This window comes from Pelophylax lessonae (genome assembly GCF_965119305.1).
Source record: "Pelophylax lessonae genome assembly, chromosome: 6".
In the NCBI taxonomy this organism is placed as follows: Eukaryota; Metazoa; Chordata; class Amphibia; order Anura; family Ranidae; genus Pelophylax; species Pelophylax lessonae.
This window is the reverse complement of record NC_138773.1, coordinates 322,878,791-322,895,787: the sequence shown is the minus strand read 5'-3', so window position 1 is coordinate 322,895,787 and position 16,997 is coordinate 322,878,791. Positions and strand designations below refer to the sequence as shown.

Here is a 16,997-nt window from a genome sequence, read left to right as displayed (position 1 = left end):
AATCATTTAATTTGGGTGACATGATGCAATAGCTTGGGCCTTGCAGCATAACATAATGAATGAATCTGAAATTAATTTCATTCCATTCGTTATGTTATGATTTGAAGATTCTGATGGATCCACTTCCATCCAACCCAAACAGAGTGCATAAGTAATCTCCAGAAATAGTGAATTAACACGTTAAGACAAATATAGCCAACTTACGGAATATGAATTGATTTGGAACAATGAATATGGAAACCAAATCCCAATATATGAAACAAATTCCGAAAGCGAATTATTCCAACATAACGAATATGACGAAACAAAATTATTAACTTAACAAAAGAATCCGAAACTCTGTGATGTCGTCATGGAGGAGTGGAAGAGGACTCCACTGGCAACCTGTGAAGCTCTGGTGAACTCCATGCCCAAGAGGGTTAAAGCAGTGCTGGAAAATATCGGTGGCCACACAAAATATTGACACTTTGGGTCCAATTTGAACATTTTCACTTAGGGGTGTACTCACTTTTGTTGCCAGCGGGTTAGACAATAATGGCTGTCTGTTGAGTTATTTTGAGGGGACAGTAAATTTACACTGTTATACAAGCTGTACACTCACTACTTTACATTGTAGCAAAGTGTCATTTCTTCAGTGTTGTCACATGAAAAGATAAAGGCCCCATTCACACTGGGGCGACGCTACTTGCCGGGGCGACCTCATAGGTTGCGGCGCGCTGCTCGCACCGCGACCTCGGAGCGGCCGGCACGGACTTCATAACATTGAAGTCTATGCAGGTCGCTCCGGGTCGCCCCAAAGAAGCTCCGGACCCTTTTTCTAAGTCGGAGCAACTTGTGTCGCTCCTATTAGAACGGGTCCGCAGCTTTTCTATGGAAGGCGACCTACGGCGACCTGTCAGGCGACCAGGTCGTCTGACAAGTCGCCCCAGTGTGAACGGGGACAGAATAAACAATTTACAAAAATGTGAGGGGTGTACTCACTTTTGTGAGATACCGTACATATTGGCCTAAAATGATGAAAAAATTAGATTTTTAATTTTTTTTTTTATTATTGCAAATGTTATATAGCAGAAAGTAAAAAATATTGTTTTTTTTTCAGAATTGTCGCTCTTTTTTTGTTTATAGCACAAAAAAATATATATATAAAAAATGCAGAGGTGAATAAATACCACCATAATGTCGGTTCACACTATGGCGATCCGACTTCGGGGGCGACCTGTGAAGTCGCGTGCACCGCGACTTCGGCGCGACTTGCACGGACTTCATATAATGGAAGTCAATGCAAGTCGCTCCGATGTCGCCCCCAAAGTAGTACAGGAACTATTTTCTAAGTCGGAGCGACTTGAGTTGCTCCTATTAGAACGGTTCCCGTAGCACAGAATGGACCGCAACTTGTCAGGCTGACAAGTCGCCTGACAAGTCGTGGTAGTGTGAACCGGGACAAAGAAAGCTCTATTTGTGGGGGGAAAAGGACATCAATTTTATTTGGGTACAGCGCCGCACGACCGCGCAATTGCCCGTTAAAATAACGCAGTGCCGTATCGCAAAAAATGGCCTGGTCATTAAGGGGTAAATACTCCTGGTCCAGAAGTGGTTAAATAGCGTTTTTAGTTTGTGATACTCAGGTCCAGTGAAGATCCGCTTTAATTGCCCCCTGTTGCACCCGCGTCTAATGTTTTACTTATAGTTCAGTTCTCAAAACTTCACTTTCCATCTGTGGTCTCTCATGCCACTTATATAGGGGAACCTCTGTTATAGAGTTGTGGGTTTTTATCTCCATTTTTACATTCCCCCAAAATGTAACTTGCTTTTGCAGCTGCCATTTGGCATTGAGTGGAATATTGCTGACCAATATTCCAGAGCATTCCTACGGCTCCTTTTTCCCCCGGCTGTACTGCATGCAGCACACAGAGGACATCGCTATTACAGGATGTCACGCTGACCTCCATTTGGAAGTGTTTATGAGGATAATGAGGGGGGGATCAGACGCAGGGCAGCGGGGTCATACCCCGATATTAAGAAGAGCTATTTTTAGCCTTTCTCATGAATGGGAACTAGACAGAGCTCCTGCCCAACCCCCCCCCCCCAATCCACGCATTTCACACTGGGGGTCAGCCACTGATTAGGGGAGCGATGTGTTCATCAAAGTGTCATCTGAGGCCTCAAACGAAGGAAGAAATGCCTGTTTCTTCAAAAAGGGAAATTATTTTTTTGCAGCTAAATAACTGGAATAACCACTTAAGCCCCGGAGGATTTGGCTGTTCAAAGACCAGGCCCTATTTTGCGATTCGGCACTGCGTGAATTTAACGGGCAATTGCGCGGTCGTGCGACGCTGTACCCAAATTAAATTGATGTCTTTTTTTTCCCCATAAACAGAGCTTTCTTTTGGTGGTATTTGATCACCTGTGCGATTTTTATTTCTTGCGCTATAAACAAAAAAACAGCGACAATTTTGAAAAAATAACAATATTTTTCAATTTTTTTTTATATGAAATTCTCAAAAAAAAAATTTAAAAATCAAAATTTTTTAACATTTTAGGCCAATTTGTTTTCTTCTACATATTTTGATTGGTTTGCGCAATTATGTGTAGAGTTCAGGGATGCGTTACGTACATAGTGCAGAGTTTAGGGGTGCGCTAGTTGTAGGGTTCAGGGATGTGTTACGTACATAGTGCAGGGATAAGGGGTGCGATATGTGTACAGTTCAGGGATGCGTTACGTACACAGTGCAGAGTTCAGGGGTGCGATATGTGTACAGTTCAGGGATGCGTTACGTACATAGTGCAGAGTTCAGGGTGCGCTAGTTGTAGAATTCAGGCATGCGTTACGTACATAGTGCAGAGTTCAAGGTGCGCTAGTTGTAGAATTCAGGGATGTGTTACGTACATAGTACAGAGTTCAGGGGTGCGTTATGTGTAGAGTTCAGGGATGCTTTACGTACATAGTGCAGAGTTCAGGGTGCGCTAGGTGTAGAGTAGTTCAGGGTGCGCTAGGTGTAGAGTTCAGGGATGTGTTACATACATAGTGCAGAGTGACAGGGAGAGAGGGGAGGTGACAGAGAGAGAGAGGGGGGTGACAAAGAAACAGTGGGGTTATAGAGAGAGAGAGAGTGGGGTGACAGAGAGAGAGTGGGGTGACAGAGAGAGAGTGGGGTGACAGAGAGAGAGAGTGAGAGTGGGGTGACAGAGAGAGAGAGAGGGGGGTGATGTAGAGAGAGAAGGGGGTGACGGAGAGAGAGAGAGGAGGGTGACAGAGAGAGAAGGGAGTGACAGAGAGAAAGAGGGGGGGGACAGGGTGACAGAGAAAGGGAGAGAGGGGGGGGGGGTGACAGGGAGAGAGAGGGTGTGACAGGGAGAGAGAGAGGGGGTGACAGGGAGAGAGAGAGAAGGGGTGACTGGGAAAGAAAGGAGGTCATATAATTTATTTATTTATTTTTTATAAACAAAAATGTTTAACTTTTTTTGTATGAGGTTTAATAATCATATCATTTATTTATTTTTTATAAATAAAAAAATTTTACTTTTTTTGGAATGAGTTTTAATAATCATATAATTTATTTTTTTTTTTTTAATAAAAACATTTTACTTTTTTGTATGAGGTTTAATAATCATATAATTTATTTATTTTTTATAAATAAAAAAAATTACTTTTTTGTATGAGATTTAATAATCATAGAATTTATTTATTTATTTATGTTTATTAATAAAAACGTTACTTTTTTTTGTATGAGGTTTAATAATCATATAATTTATTTATTTTTTATAAATAAAAAAAAAAAATACTTTTTTTGGTATGAGTTTTAATAATCATAGAATTTATTTATTTATTTTTATATAGAAAATTTTTACTTTTTTTGGTATGAGTTTTAATAATCATATAATTTATTTATTTATTTTTTTAAATAAAATTTTTTTATTTTTTTTGTATGAGTTTTAATAATATATAATTTATTTATTTTTTATAAATAAAAAAATGTTACTTTTTTTGTATGAGTTTTAATAATCGTATAATTTATTTATTTTTTTATAAAAAAAAAATGTTATTTTTTTTGGTATGAGTTTTAATAATCATAATTTATTGATTTTATTTTATAAATATAATAAAGTTACCCTTTTTGCATGAATTTTAATAATTATATAAAAGCATTTATTTTTTATAAATAAAAAAAAAGTTATTTTTTTTGTATGAGTTTTAATAATCATATAATTTATTTCTTTTTTATAAATAAAAAAAATGTTACATTTTTTTGTATGAGTTTTAATAATTTATTGATTTTTTTATTTTTTATAAATATAATAAAGTTACTTTTTTGTATGAATTTTAATAATCATATAAATGCATTTATTTTTTATAATGTTACTTTTTTTGTATGAGTTTTAATAATCATTTAATTTATTTATTTTTTATAAATAAAAACATTTTACTTTTTTGTATGAGTTTTAATAATCATATAATGTATTGATTTTTTTTTTAATAAAAAAAATGTTACTTTTTTGCATGAGTTTTAATAATCATATAATTTATTTATTTTTTATAAATAAAAAAAATGTTATTTTTTTTTGTATGAGTTTTAATAATCATATCATTTATTTATTTTTTTATTAATAAAAACATTTTACTTTTTTGTATGAGGTTTAATAATCATATAATTTATTTATTTTTTATAAATAAAAAAAAAATGTTACTTTTTTTGTATGAGTTTTAACAATCATATCATTTATTTCTTTATTTTTTTTTTATAAATAAAAATATGTTACTTTTTTTTTTGTATGAGGTTTAATAATCATATCATTTATTTATTTTTTTATAAATAAAAACATTTTACTTTTTTGTATGAGGTTTAATAATCATATCATTTATTTATTTTTTTATAAATAAAAAAATGTTACTTTTTTATGTTTTAATATTCATATAATTTATTTCTTTTTTTTTTATAAATAAAAAAATGTTACTTTTTTTGTATGAGTTTTAATAATCATATCATTTATTTATTTTAAATAAAAAATGTTACTTTTTTTTTTGTATGAGGTTTAATGATAATATGTTATAATATTTTATAAAATATGTAACTTTTTGCATGAGGTTGACTGGTAATGTAACTGTTATAGTAAACGTAAAAAAGCGGCGTAGCGAAGCGAGCGCAGCGTCTCTCGCGATCGGCGCTCTTGGCCCGCTTTATAAACATTCTCATTAATGTCTGAAGCACTCTCGGTGATGCTGATACAAGACACATGGAGCTGCTGAACGCAGCAAGTCTGGGCGTCTGGCTGACTGAACCCCTCCGCAGTGCCAGAGCCAATTATAGAACATCTCACAGCTGCATATCCTCAAAACTTCACCCAGAGCGGACAGGGGGGGGGGGGGGGGGGAACAGACGGGACCCCGAGGAAAAATAAATAGTGTCAGACTCTGTCCAAATTCATTCAAGAAAAAAAAAACTGTGAAATAGAGAGCAGGGAGGGAAGCGGACCAGTTCCCAAGGTAGATGGGTCAGGTCCCTGGAACTGGGGACATTGCGATGGGACGCAGAGCCCATAATGAGACCATGATGTCACTAGTTTCTAATAAATTGCTGAACCATGGATTGGGTCGGCAATGAAAAAAATAGTTACATTGTTTATAATATAGGTAACGTGTCATCTTACGATATGAAAAGATTAATGTTATAATTTTTGGTGTGTGTTCGAGTTTGTAGACCACAAGTGTCAAACACAAGGCCCGCGGGCCGAATCCGGCCCTCCAGGCCATTTCATGTGGCCCTCGCACCTCTCCTGCAGCTGCAGGAAAGCTCCAGCCCTGCTCTGGTCCTCCTCTAGACCCTGTACTTTTTTGCTTTCCAGCAATGTCTACAGCTTCTTCCCAGCAGCAGCATAAGATAAGGGGTGATATAAGGGAGGGTGAGGGATTCAACTTCTGATGGTGGAGAGGCTCTTGACATCTTATGTAAGGGTAGGTGATGCTCTGGACATCTAGTCTTACAGATACAACCGGCCCTTTTGAGGGCAATCATAATTCTGATGCGGCCCGCAAATAAATCGAGTTTTACACCCCTGTAGACACTATATGGCCAACCTATGCAGACACTTGGCCATCACACCTATCATCCCATTCCAAAACCATGGCCATTAATATGGAGTTGAGAGTTGACCACTCATCATGGCTTTGAAATACACCACTCTTCGGGGATGCCTCCCTCGTACAGCCTCTGGAATAAAAGGTCCAAAAGTGGACACCTTCAACATCTCTTTCCAAAACCCTGGTTATTAGTATAGAGTTGTCCCCTTTGTGGCTATAACAGCCTCCACTCTTCTGGGTTGACTTTCCACAAGATTTTGGAGGATGTTTGTGGGAAATTGTGCCCATTTGTGAGGTCAGAAAACATTAAGCTTAAGTGGATCCAGGTTGAGATGTGTGTATGTGACAGTCTTAGTCAATACTGCTCCTCAGACCACGCCACTGACACGTTTTGCCCCGCCCACTAGGGCTTAAAAAAAAGAGGTTAGTTGTAATATTGGATAAAAAGACCTGGCTTACCATCCCAATGATGTTCAGTAGGTTTGAGTTCAGGACTCTCCTGTTTATCCACAAAAAACTGGTCAAACCATATCATTATGGAGCTGGACATCTCATTCCAAAAACCATGGTCATTATTATGGAATTCCCCCCTGGCACATAACATGAAGTTGTCCCCCTTTGTGGCTAGAACATCCTTTGTTCTTCTGGGAAGACTTTCCACAAGATTTTGGAGCGGGAATTTGTGCCCATTTGTGAGGTCAGGTACTGGTGTTGGATGAGAAGACCTTGCTCACCATCCCAAAGGTGTTCAGTAGGGTCGAGGTCAGGGCTCTCAGCAGGACAGTTGAGTTCCTCCACAGCAAACTGGCCAAACCATGTCTTTATGAAGTTGGACATCCCATTCCAAAAATCATGGTCATTATATTGGAGTTCCCCCATGGCCTATAACATGGAGTTGTCCCCCTTTGTGGCTATAACATCCTCCACAATTCTGGGAAGACTTCCACAAGATTTTGGAGCATATCTGTGGGAATTTGTGGCCATTTCTGATGTCAGGTACTGTTGTTGGATGAGAAGACCTGGCTCACCATCAGGGTTCCAATTCATCCCAAAGGTGTTCAGTAGAGTTGAGGTCAGGGCTCTGTGCAGGACACTCAAGTTCCTCCACACCAAACTGGTCATCCATGTCTTTATGGAGCCGGCTTCAGTGGCGGAACTAACAGGGTCGCAGCAGTCGCACTTGCAACTGGGCCCTGGAGTTCTGCCACTGTGGGGGGGGCCCGCTGTTCTGCCACTGTGAGGGGAGGGGGGCGGTCACTGCGAGAGGAGGTGGCTCGCCCCCGCCTGTTCTGTCACTGTGAGGGGAGGGGCGGTTACTGCGAGAGGAGGGGGTCCGCCCGTTCTGTCACTGCGAGAGGAGGGGGCCCATGCCCACTTGTTCTGTCACTGCGAGGGGAGGGGGCGGTCACTGTGAGAGGAGGGGGCTGCCCTTGCCCACCTCTTCTGTCAGTGGTTTAGAGCCTGTACTGACAGTCCCTCCTCCCTCGCACAGATAGGAGACAGCCGATCTTCTCCTCCCGCCCCTCTCCTGTGTGCACCGCGGGAAGTGTGAATGATCACATTCAGCTGCTGAGCTTCACCCTTCCCGCTGTGCCCACAGGAGAGGGGCGGGAGGAGAAGATCGACTGTCTCCTATTTGTGCGAGGGAGGGCGGACTGTCAGTGCAGGCTCTGAGTCTGAGCTGTATGAGAGAGACACTTACAGCTCAGAGTACTGCTGATGGGCACTAATAGGCAGCATTGATGAGCACTGATAGGTGACACTGATAGGCAGCATTGATGAGCACTGATAGGTGACACTGATAGGCAGCACTGATGGGCACTGACAGGCAGCATTGATGGCCACTGATAGGCAGCATTGATGAGCACTAAGTGGCATTACTGTAATAGGTGGCATTGATGAGCACTGATAAGTGCCACTGATAGGCAGCATTGATGGGCACTGATAGGCAGCATTGATGGGCATTGATAGGCGCCACTGATAGGCAGCATTGATGGGCACTGATAGGCAGCATTTATGGGCACTGATAGGCAGCATTGATGGGCATTGATAGGCGCCACTGATAGGCAGCATTGATGGGCACTGATAAGTGCCACTGATAGGCAGCATTGATGAGCACTAAGTGGCACTAATATAATAATATAATTAACATAAAATAAAACATTTCAAAATCAATCTCGAAATAAAAAGAAAAAGCCATTCTGCATGTATTAAAAAAGGAATTCAACGTATTATTAAATGGAACTCAGGTAGGTATCTGAATTTGCCTTGGTATCAGCTTTGTGTAATACATGGGTGTGCGCAACCTATTGCATTAGGGTGTGCACCCCAAACCTCAAACACACATGCCTTTCTCTGCAGCCTCAGCTGCACTGGACAGTGAATGAATGGGAAGTGCTCTGTGCTAAGCAGCTTCCTGTTCATTAACAAACTGAAGCATAGTAAACACCGTTTACAATGCTTCAGTTATGAGTGAACACAGTGAGTGAGTGAGTGTGTTCCCTGTGTTCATTTAGAAAAGGGAAGGCACTGGTAAATGACATATTTCCCCCCATTCTCCATTTTGAAACATCCCCTGCAGCAGCTGGGGGGGAGAGGAGAGGAGGGAAGCCAGCAGCACTGCGGGGCGGAAGCAACAGAGGGGGAAGCCCAGGCAGCAGGGGGAATTTGCACCATACGTAGTAGGCACACCCCCTGCGCACACCTATGACTGAAGGGCAGCACTTGGACTGGGAGCGGGAGGAGCAGAGCTAGAATCCAATCAGCCCCTCCTACACTGCTCATGTGTTCTCAGTAGACATGCTGCTAGGAGAAGAGTGCGGAGTGACAACTTTCAGTGTGCTGCTCCTCTAATCACCAGACTGGGAGGCGTGTCTTGACCGGGGCTATTTTGGTGATGGCAGTAGAGGCTTAGGCTCTGGCCATTTACTGGATCACAAAACTGGCTGAACATAGAAACATAGAAACATAGAATAGAAACATAGAAACATAGAATGTGTCGGCAGATAAGAACCATTTGGCCCATCTAGTCTGCCCAATATATCTGAATCCTATGAATAGTCCCTGGCCCTATCTTATATGAAGGATAGCCTTATGCCTATCCCATGCATGCTTAAACTCCTTCACTGTATTTGCAGCTACCACTTCTGCAGGAAGGTTATTCCATGCATCCACTACTCTCTCAGTAAAGTAATACTTCCTCATATTACTTTTAAACCTTTGCCCCTCTAATTTAAAACTGTGTCCTCTTGTGGTAGTTTTTCTTCTTTTAAATATGCTCTCCTCCTTTACCGAGTTGATTCCCTTTATGTATTTAAAAGTTTCTATCATATCCCCTCTGTCTCTTCTTTCTTCCAAGCTATACATGTTAAGGTCCTTTAACCTTTTCTGGTAAGTTTTTTCCTGCAATCCATGTACTAGTTTAGTAGCTCTTCTCTGAACTCTCTCTAGAGTATCTATATCCTTCTGGAGATATGGCCTCCAGTACTGCGCACAATACTCCAAGTGAGGTCTCACCAGTGTTCTGTACAGCGGCATAAGCACTTCTCTCTTTCTACTGCTTATACCTCTCCCTATACATCCAAGCATTCTGCTGGCATTTCGTGCTGCTCTATTACATTGTCTTCCCACCTTTAAGTCTTCTGAAATAATTACTCCTAAATCCCTTTCCTCAGATACTGAGGTCAGGACTGTGTCAAATATTCTATATTCTGCCCTTGGGTTTTTACGTCCCAGGTGCATTATCTTGCACTTATCCACATTAAATTTCAGTTGCCAGAGTTCTGACCATTCTTCTAGTTTTCCTAAATCCTTTTCCATTTGGCGTTTCCCTCCAGGAACATCAACCCTGTTACATATCTTTGTGTCATCAGCAAAAAGACAAACCTTACCATCGAGGCCTTTTGCAATATCACTTATGAAGATATTAAACAAAATTGGTCCCAGTATAGATCCCTGAGGTACCCCACTGGTAACATGACCTTGTTCTGAATGTTCTCCATTGACTACAACCCTCTGTTGTCTGTCACTCAGCCACTGCCTAATCCACTCAACAATATGGGAGTCCATGCTCAATGACTGCAGTTTATTGATAAGTCTTCTATGTGGGACAGTGTCAAAAGCCTTACTAAAATCTAGATATGCAATGTCTACTGCACCTCCACCGTCTATTATTTTAGTCATCCAGTCAAAAAAATCTATAAGATTTGTTTGACATGATCTCCCTGAAGTAAACCCATGTTGTTTTTCATCTTGCAATCCATGGGATTTAAGATGTTCCACAATCCTATCCTTTAATAGGGTTTCCATTAATTTGCCTACTATTGATGTCAGACTCACTGGTCTATAGTTGCTCGATTCCTCCCTACTACCTTTCTTGTGAATGGGCACGACATTTGCCAATTTCCAATCTTCCGGGACGACTCCTGTTACTAATGATTGGTTAAATAAATCTGTTAATGGTTTTGCCAGCTCACCACTAAGCTCTTTTAATAATTTTGGGTGTATCTCATCAGAATTACAAATCTTTTGTTGGGTAAAACAGTTCCTATATAATAACATGATATAAAATATAACCTATACAGGGTCTGGCTTACCTTCGGCGGGGCTCAGCCCCCTGGCGGCTGAGATCATGGAGAGGGTGGGGCTCCCGTGGACAGATCGCAGGTAATGCTCCATGTGGGGGTTCACATAATGGTGGGCATGGCCAAATTCCGTGGCGCTAACTGTGTGCGGTGACAGCCGGATCAGGGAGATGTCAGAGATGACAGGGCTTCCGCTCAGGCCTGGCGGGCTGCAAAAGGGTGAAGAGAAAAATAATACATCAGTATAAATGAACATTGGGAATCGTAATGAATCTATATCTGGTTTTGGACACCTACTGTCCCCTAGCTGGTATAGAACTACAAGTCCCAGAAGCCATTCTACAAAGACTAGACAGTCCTACGGCTGAGACGTCACATCTAGAACTGTGCAGACTCAGCAATGGAAGTGTCAGCTCCTTGGAACCGAGCCATCAGTCCCAGGGCAGGACACTCATCAGCGGTGTCCCCGTCACAGCAGCACACAGATCTACAATGAAGGCACGGCGGCAGCCCTGACCTCCGACAGATACAGCGACGTTCAGACCACAGCTGCACCCACTACAGACTGATTACACCGCACGCCCCAGGAAGAGGCGAGATAACTGAGCGGAACAATTCCACCCATTAATGCCACAACATCACACAGGATGGCACAAGCCGCTGCGCCCGTCATGGTCCAAATCAGTATTGGCGGCAGTTGGCTCTGGGAGACGGTGTGAAGAGGGAGAAGAGTCAGGGGAAGCAGCTGCACCCAGAGGAACTTATAGAGAACTGGAGGCAGCTGGGGAGCAGAAGATGCGTTATCACACAAAAAAAATGTATTCATTTATAACACATTAATATAGCTCAGACATATACCGCAGTGCTGTACAGAGATCACTGAGCCAGTCACATCAGTCTCTGTACCAGAGGAGCTTACACTCTAATAACTCTCCACAGTCACACACTATTATTATTATTATACATTTATATAGCTCTGATATATACTGCAGTGCTGTACATTGAACACTGAGCTAGTCACATCAGTCTTTGTACCAGAGGAGCTTGCACTCTAATGTCCCCCCACTGTACATTATATAGCTATTATATAGCCAAAATATATACTATTATATACAGTAGCTCTGACATATACCACAGTGCTTTACAGAGAACACTGAGCCAGTCACATCAGTCTCTGTACCAGAGGAGCTTTCACTCTAATGTCCCCCCCCCCCACACACAGTCACACACTATTATTATTATACATTTATATAGCTCTGACATATACCACAGTGCTGTACAGAGAACACGGAGCCAGTCACATCAGTCTCTGTACCAGAGGAGCTTACACTCTAATGTCCCCCCACAGTTACACACTATTATTATACATTTATATAGCTCTGACATATACCGCAGTGCTGTACAGAGATCACTGAGCGAGTCACATCAGTCTCTGTACCAGAGAAGCTTACACTCTAATGTCCCCTCATAGTCACACACTATAATTATTATTATACATTTACTGTATATAGCTCTGACATATACCGCAGAGCTGTACACTGAGCACTAAGCCAGTGACATCAGTCTCTGTACCAGAGGAGCTTACGCTCTAATGTCCCCCCACAATACATTATATAGCTAAAATATATACTATTATATAGCTCTTACAAATACAACAGAGTTATACAGAGAAAATTGAGCCAGTCATATCAGTCTCTGTACCAGAGTGGTTGTGTGTGCTGCAGCTCTCCCTCTCCAGACACCAGGGAGTCAGGTGAGTTACCTGGCCCCAGTGAGGTCGGGAGATTCTGGGGATGACCCAGGTGATGGTCCCCCTGAGGGATCTGACCTGCAATCCCAAACCACATTTTTACCCAAAGACCTTGGCTATGGCCCTCGAAAAGGCGAATCGACCCCCGCTTTCAGACAGCGGGTTGCTGATCATCTAAAGAGAATAAAGAAGGAGGAGGCAAAGCTGGTGAGCCTGAAAGTTGGCTACAGAAAAAAGAAAGCCGTGCATGATAAAGCGTGGAGCAAAAAGTATCAGAGTCTGAAGCCGGAGGTTAACGTTTTGGAGGACGCCATAAAGCGCAAGCCGAATCTGGTCAGGGTATTGAAGGAGAAAAGCAGAGCTTTCAAGGAGAAGTTCCAGAACGAGGAAAGGTTCCGGAGAATGAGGGAGGATGCCAGTCGCGGAAAACCATTGGCGGTGGCAGTACGGGTGGAGAGTGAGGAGGGGTCCTGGATGCTGCCAAGGAAATCCCATCCACCTCAGGATCTGCTTCACCGGAGGAAATGGTGGCCTCTGCCTCCCTACCTCCCCAGAAAGCTGGAGGAACAGCACAGGAGGTAGGGGAAAAATGGCAGAGGGCTTCTTAACTTGGAAGAACCTTTTGCTTTTCATTGGATTCTGTAGATGAGAACGATGGTGAGGACTCTGTACCTGGACCTTTAAGGGTAAAAGTGACTGAGAAGCCATGCTTTGTAAAAACTGTCAGTATGGACTCCAGCATGCAGAGCAGCATGGACAGCAGTGTTTTGGAGGGGAAACCTCCTGTTTCTGCACAGGACTCTGCAGTGAAGATGGCTGCTGTGCCTGCAGGACTGGACTCTGCTACTAAGATGTCTGTGAATCTGAACTCTGCTGCTATGAATTCTATGTCTCTGGACAATGACAGTTAGAAGACTGTGAACTCTGCTGGGGGGGATGGGGAAGGGATCTGCCATTTTTGCTGAACGGTCCCCACTGGTTGCTGCAGGTATAGCAGATAATGGTGGGAAAGGAAATGACAGCTGCACTGTGAAAGGTGTTACTGAAATCCCAGGAAGAGTGACAAGAAGTGGAAGGCTTTTACCTAAGAGGAGTATGTTGGGGGAGGAAGAGGTGAAGACAGCAGCGTCTGGTGTGAGTGGGTCTGCTTGGAGCAGTAGTGTCATGGATGGGAAAATGAATGTGAATTATAAAGCTGCTTGTAATGCTGGAAAGGGGAATGTACGTGTGTTGGTGGATGGAGTGACACCTGCTGCCTCTGGTGGTGATTTGCAGAGCGGGGGTTCTGAGGCGCCTACAACCAATGGTGCAGCTCTGAGACCTGGAGTGTTTTATCCTGCTAATAAAACTTATGCTGGGGGTCTGGCTGGGATGAGGGGGTCTCATCAGGCAGGCAGCTCAGAGGGGAGGTCTGCCATCTGCACCCCTGTCTTTCAGGCAGAGGAATGTAGTGCTGCTCAGGTGGGAAGGTGGGGGTGCCCCCCCCCTTGGTTGTGGACAAGATATTGGCAATATGTTTCAAGGCAGATGACATCTTTGCTCTGATCAGTCCAGTAGGCTCCTATGAGTATATTCTCTCCTTTGTTCGCCCCCAGTCTCTCAATATGTTTTTGGAGAAGTATGCATGTGTATGGGGGTCTGCCGGAGTGGGAGAGACTTGTCCCAAAACTTGTCTCATGCCAACCTCTTGTGAAGAATTTCACCATCCTGTAAGGAATTAATCCTTTCCTTCTGCTGACCTGTCTGTCTGAGGAGATTTGGGGAGCTTCTGACCCCATTGAAGAAGATTGTGGATGAGAGGGGCATATGGACAGGTGGGTGGTCGGTGCAGATGAGGATGCATGTGTGTGGGAATGTGGTCCAGCATCTGCCCTCCTCAGCCTTCATTGGGAAGGATAGAATTGTTGTGTTTTAACCTGGGCAGTCCAAGCTCTGTAATAAGTGCAGTTCTCTGGGTCATTTCACCTCTTCATGTCCAGAGATGAAGTGCTCTCTGTGTCAGGGCCTGGGGCATCTGGCTACAGGCTCGTACACACTATGCTCTTATTCCATGGCAGACTCTAAGTGAAGGGCAACTTGAAGCATCCCTCTGCGGAGAACCGTGGTTGTCCAAGAGTGGAGTGTGGCGTTGTGGAGGAGTCATTGGACCATTTCTTGCTTCAGTGCCCCTTCAAAATAGAAGTCTATAAGCGGGTGGGTGGGGCTCTGGGTATCCCTTTCCTTTCCCGCTTGAGTTATGCGGAGTGGTCGTATGGGTCGTTTGAGACGCATCGAGATTTTGAAACACTTTTTTTAGTTAGCTTAGTAGTCTATTACTTCACGTGGAATGCACGGTGTCAGGTTTCAACTCGGAAAAAGTCCTTCCTGTTGAGGTGATGGTGCACAATATTCTGGGTGAGGTTGGGAAGATTCTGGGTCTTGAGAAGGACAGGTGGCGGCCTGGGGACCTGGACAAAGGCGTGGAGGAATTTCAGGTCCCCGTAGCTGCTGCCTGTCAGTCTCTGGGTGTGCGGCTTTCCTTTCTGTCCTTTCACGTCCCCTAGATTTTTTATGATTGGATTTTTGGAAAAAGGCTGCATGCATGGGATAAATGTGTAATCGTCTCTTAGCCTGAGGGGGTGTTTAGCTGGAGGTTAGGAGGGCTTTGTTGTGTATTATTATAATAACATATATCTTGGTTTGTATATTTGGTTCTGTTTATGTTTTCTGGCAAAAAGCTAGTTTGTTTTTCTATGCTGAAGTAAGCTACTTTTTGTTTGTTTATATATCATATTATTTTTCTTCTGTATGTATGTAAATATGTTTTTATTATGTTGTATGTTTGTAAGATTTTTAATAAACAAAAATGTACACTCTAATGTTCCACCACAATCACCACAGAGCGGTTGGCACAATAGTGGAACAGTCTGGGTGGTGGCACGCGGATGACACTGAAAGGCTGGCACTTGGCTTTCTGCTTAGCTTAGTAAGTTGCCCCTGTGAAGGTTTGATGGGAGGGTGGTGGTGTGGAGTGGCGGCAGATGGCACTATGGAGGGATGGAAGGAATGGGGTGATATTTGGCATTATAAGTCATTGCACAGGAAGAAGCAGTTGGCATTCGAGACATTCACACAGCGATGTTGCTTGGTGTCAGAATGTGGAGGGGACGGGTTGGCAGTTGGCATTATGAACAGCTGTGGGCAGGGCGGTAACTGGCACTGAACCACATTGGTGCAGCGTGATGTCATGCTCGGAGTAAGCAGGTGTGCAGTGAAGTCACACAGCTGGAGCCAGACCCAATTTCATGGAAAGCGATATCAGCTTCGCCCGTCCGTCACACTCCCAGCGCCAGACATGCTGCCAGCTTAAAGGGGCACCCTACATCCTTCTTTTTAAATGTTTATGAACAATGCCCACAGTCTTGTTACATTCTTCTGCGTGGGACTGAATCGAGGTTCCATTAACATGGAGATTAGACCTGGACCACACACCAAAAAGCAACCCGCAGCCAAAGGATTTGGAGAAATCTATTGCCAGAAATCCAGTTTTCCCAGTTCCATACTATGAGATGGGGGTCCTGAGCTGGCTGCATATTACAATCTGATTATACAATCACCTTGAGCCCCCCCACCTCCATAAATGATCCTTCCCTCCCCCCTTCCATCAATGAGCCTTCCCCCTTCAGCTCCACCAATGAGCCTTCCCTTCCCACCTCCATCAATGAGCTTCCCCCCCCCACCTCCATCAATGAGCCTTCCCTCCCCCACCTCCATCAATGAGCCTTCCCTCCCTATCTCCATCAATGAGCCTTCCCTCCTCAACTCCATCAATGAGCCTTCCCTCCTCGCCTCCAACAATCAGCCTTCCCTCCTCGCCTCCATCAATGAGCCTTCCCTCCATACCTCTATCATTGAGCCTTCCCTCCCCACCTCCATCAATGAGCCTTCCCTCCCCACCTCCAACCATGAGCCTTCCCTCCTCACCTCCATCAAATGAGCCTTCCCTTCCCTCCCCACATCCATCCATGAGCCTTACCTTCCCACATCCACCAATGAACCTTCCCTGCCCACCTCCATCAATGAGCCTTCCCTCCCCACCTCCATCAATGAGCCTTCCCTCCCACACCTCCATTAATGAGCCTTTCCTCCCCACCTTACTTAAATTAGCCTTCCCTCCCCACCTCCATCAATGAGCCTGTTGAAAAAAATAAAGTTTTCAGATTGCCAACACAGGCCAAATACCCCTACCAAGGGCCGAGGTAGGTCAGAACCTGAACACGTTCCTCCCCAATTTCACTAAAAATATATTTAAAACTAGAATTTTTTTTTTTTTGTCTTGGATTGCATAGGGAAGGGTCAAATGATTTTATAAACTTTAAAAAGGAATAATAAAAGAAAAAATAATTAAAAACTATTACTGTTTTCCTATAAAACCAACCATATCAAAGGTCGTCTGATTATTTTGCTGGATTTTTTTTTTTTAAAAACAAACTTCAACATAAAAATAGCAAAAGTCAAAAAAAGGCCAAATATAAACAAAGCCGAAAACTGAAATGTTGAACTTCCTGCAGGTAAAACAACACAATGAGCTGCAAACATCTGCCCGGGG

General features: G+C 43.2%; 1 protein-coding gene across 1 annotated transcript in view; it reads right to left on the bottom strand.

Moving 5' to 3' along the window:
• Positions 1-16,997, bottom strand: part of GLI2 (GLI family zinc finger 2) — a 151,323-nt gene that overhangs the window by 46,859 nt on the left and 87,467 nt on the right. Inside the window, exon 3 of the mRNA XM_082262184.1 lies at positions 10,672-10,868. Within this exon, the coding sequence (XP_082118310.1) occupies positions 10,672-10,868 (197 nt within the window). The remainder of the gene's footprint in view (positions 1-10,671; positions 10,869-16,997) is intronic.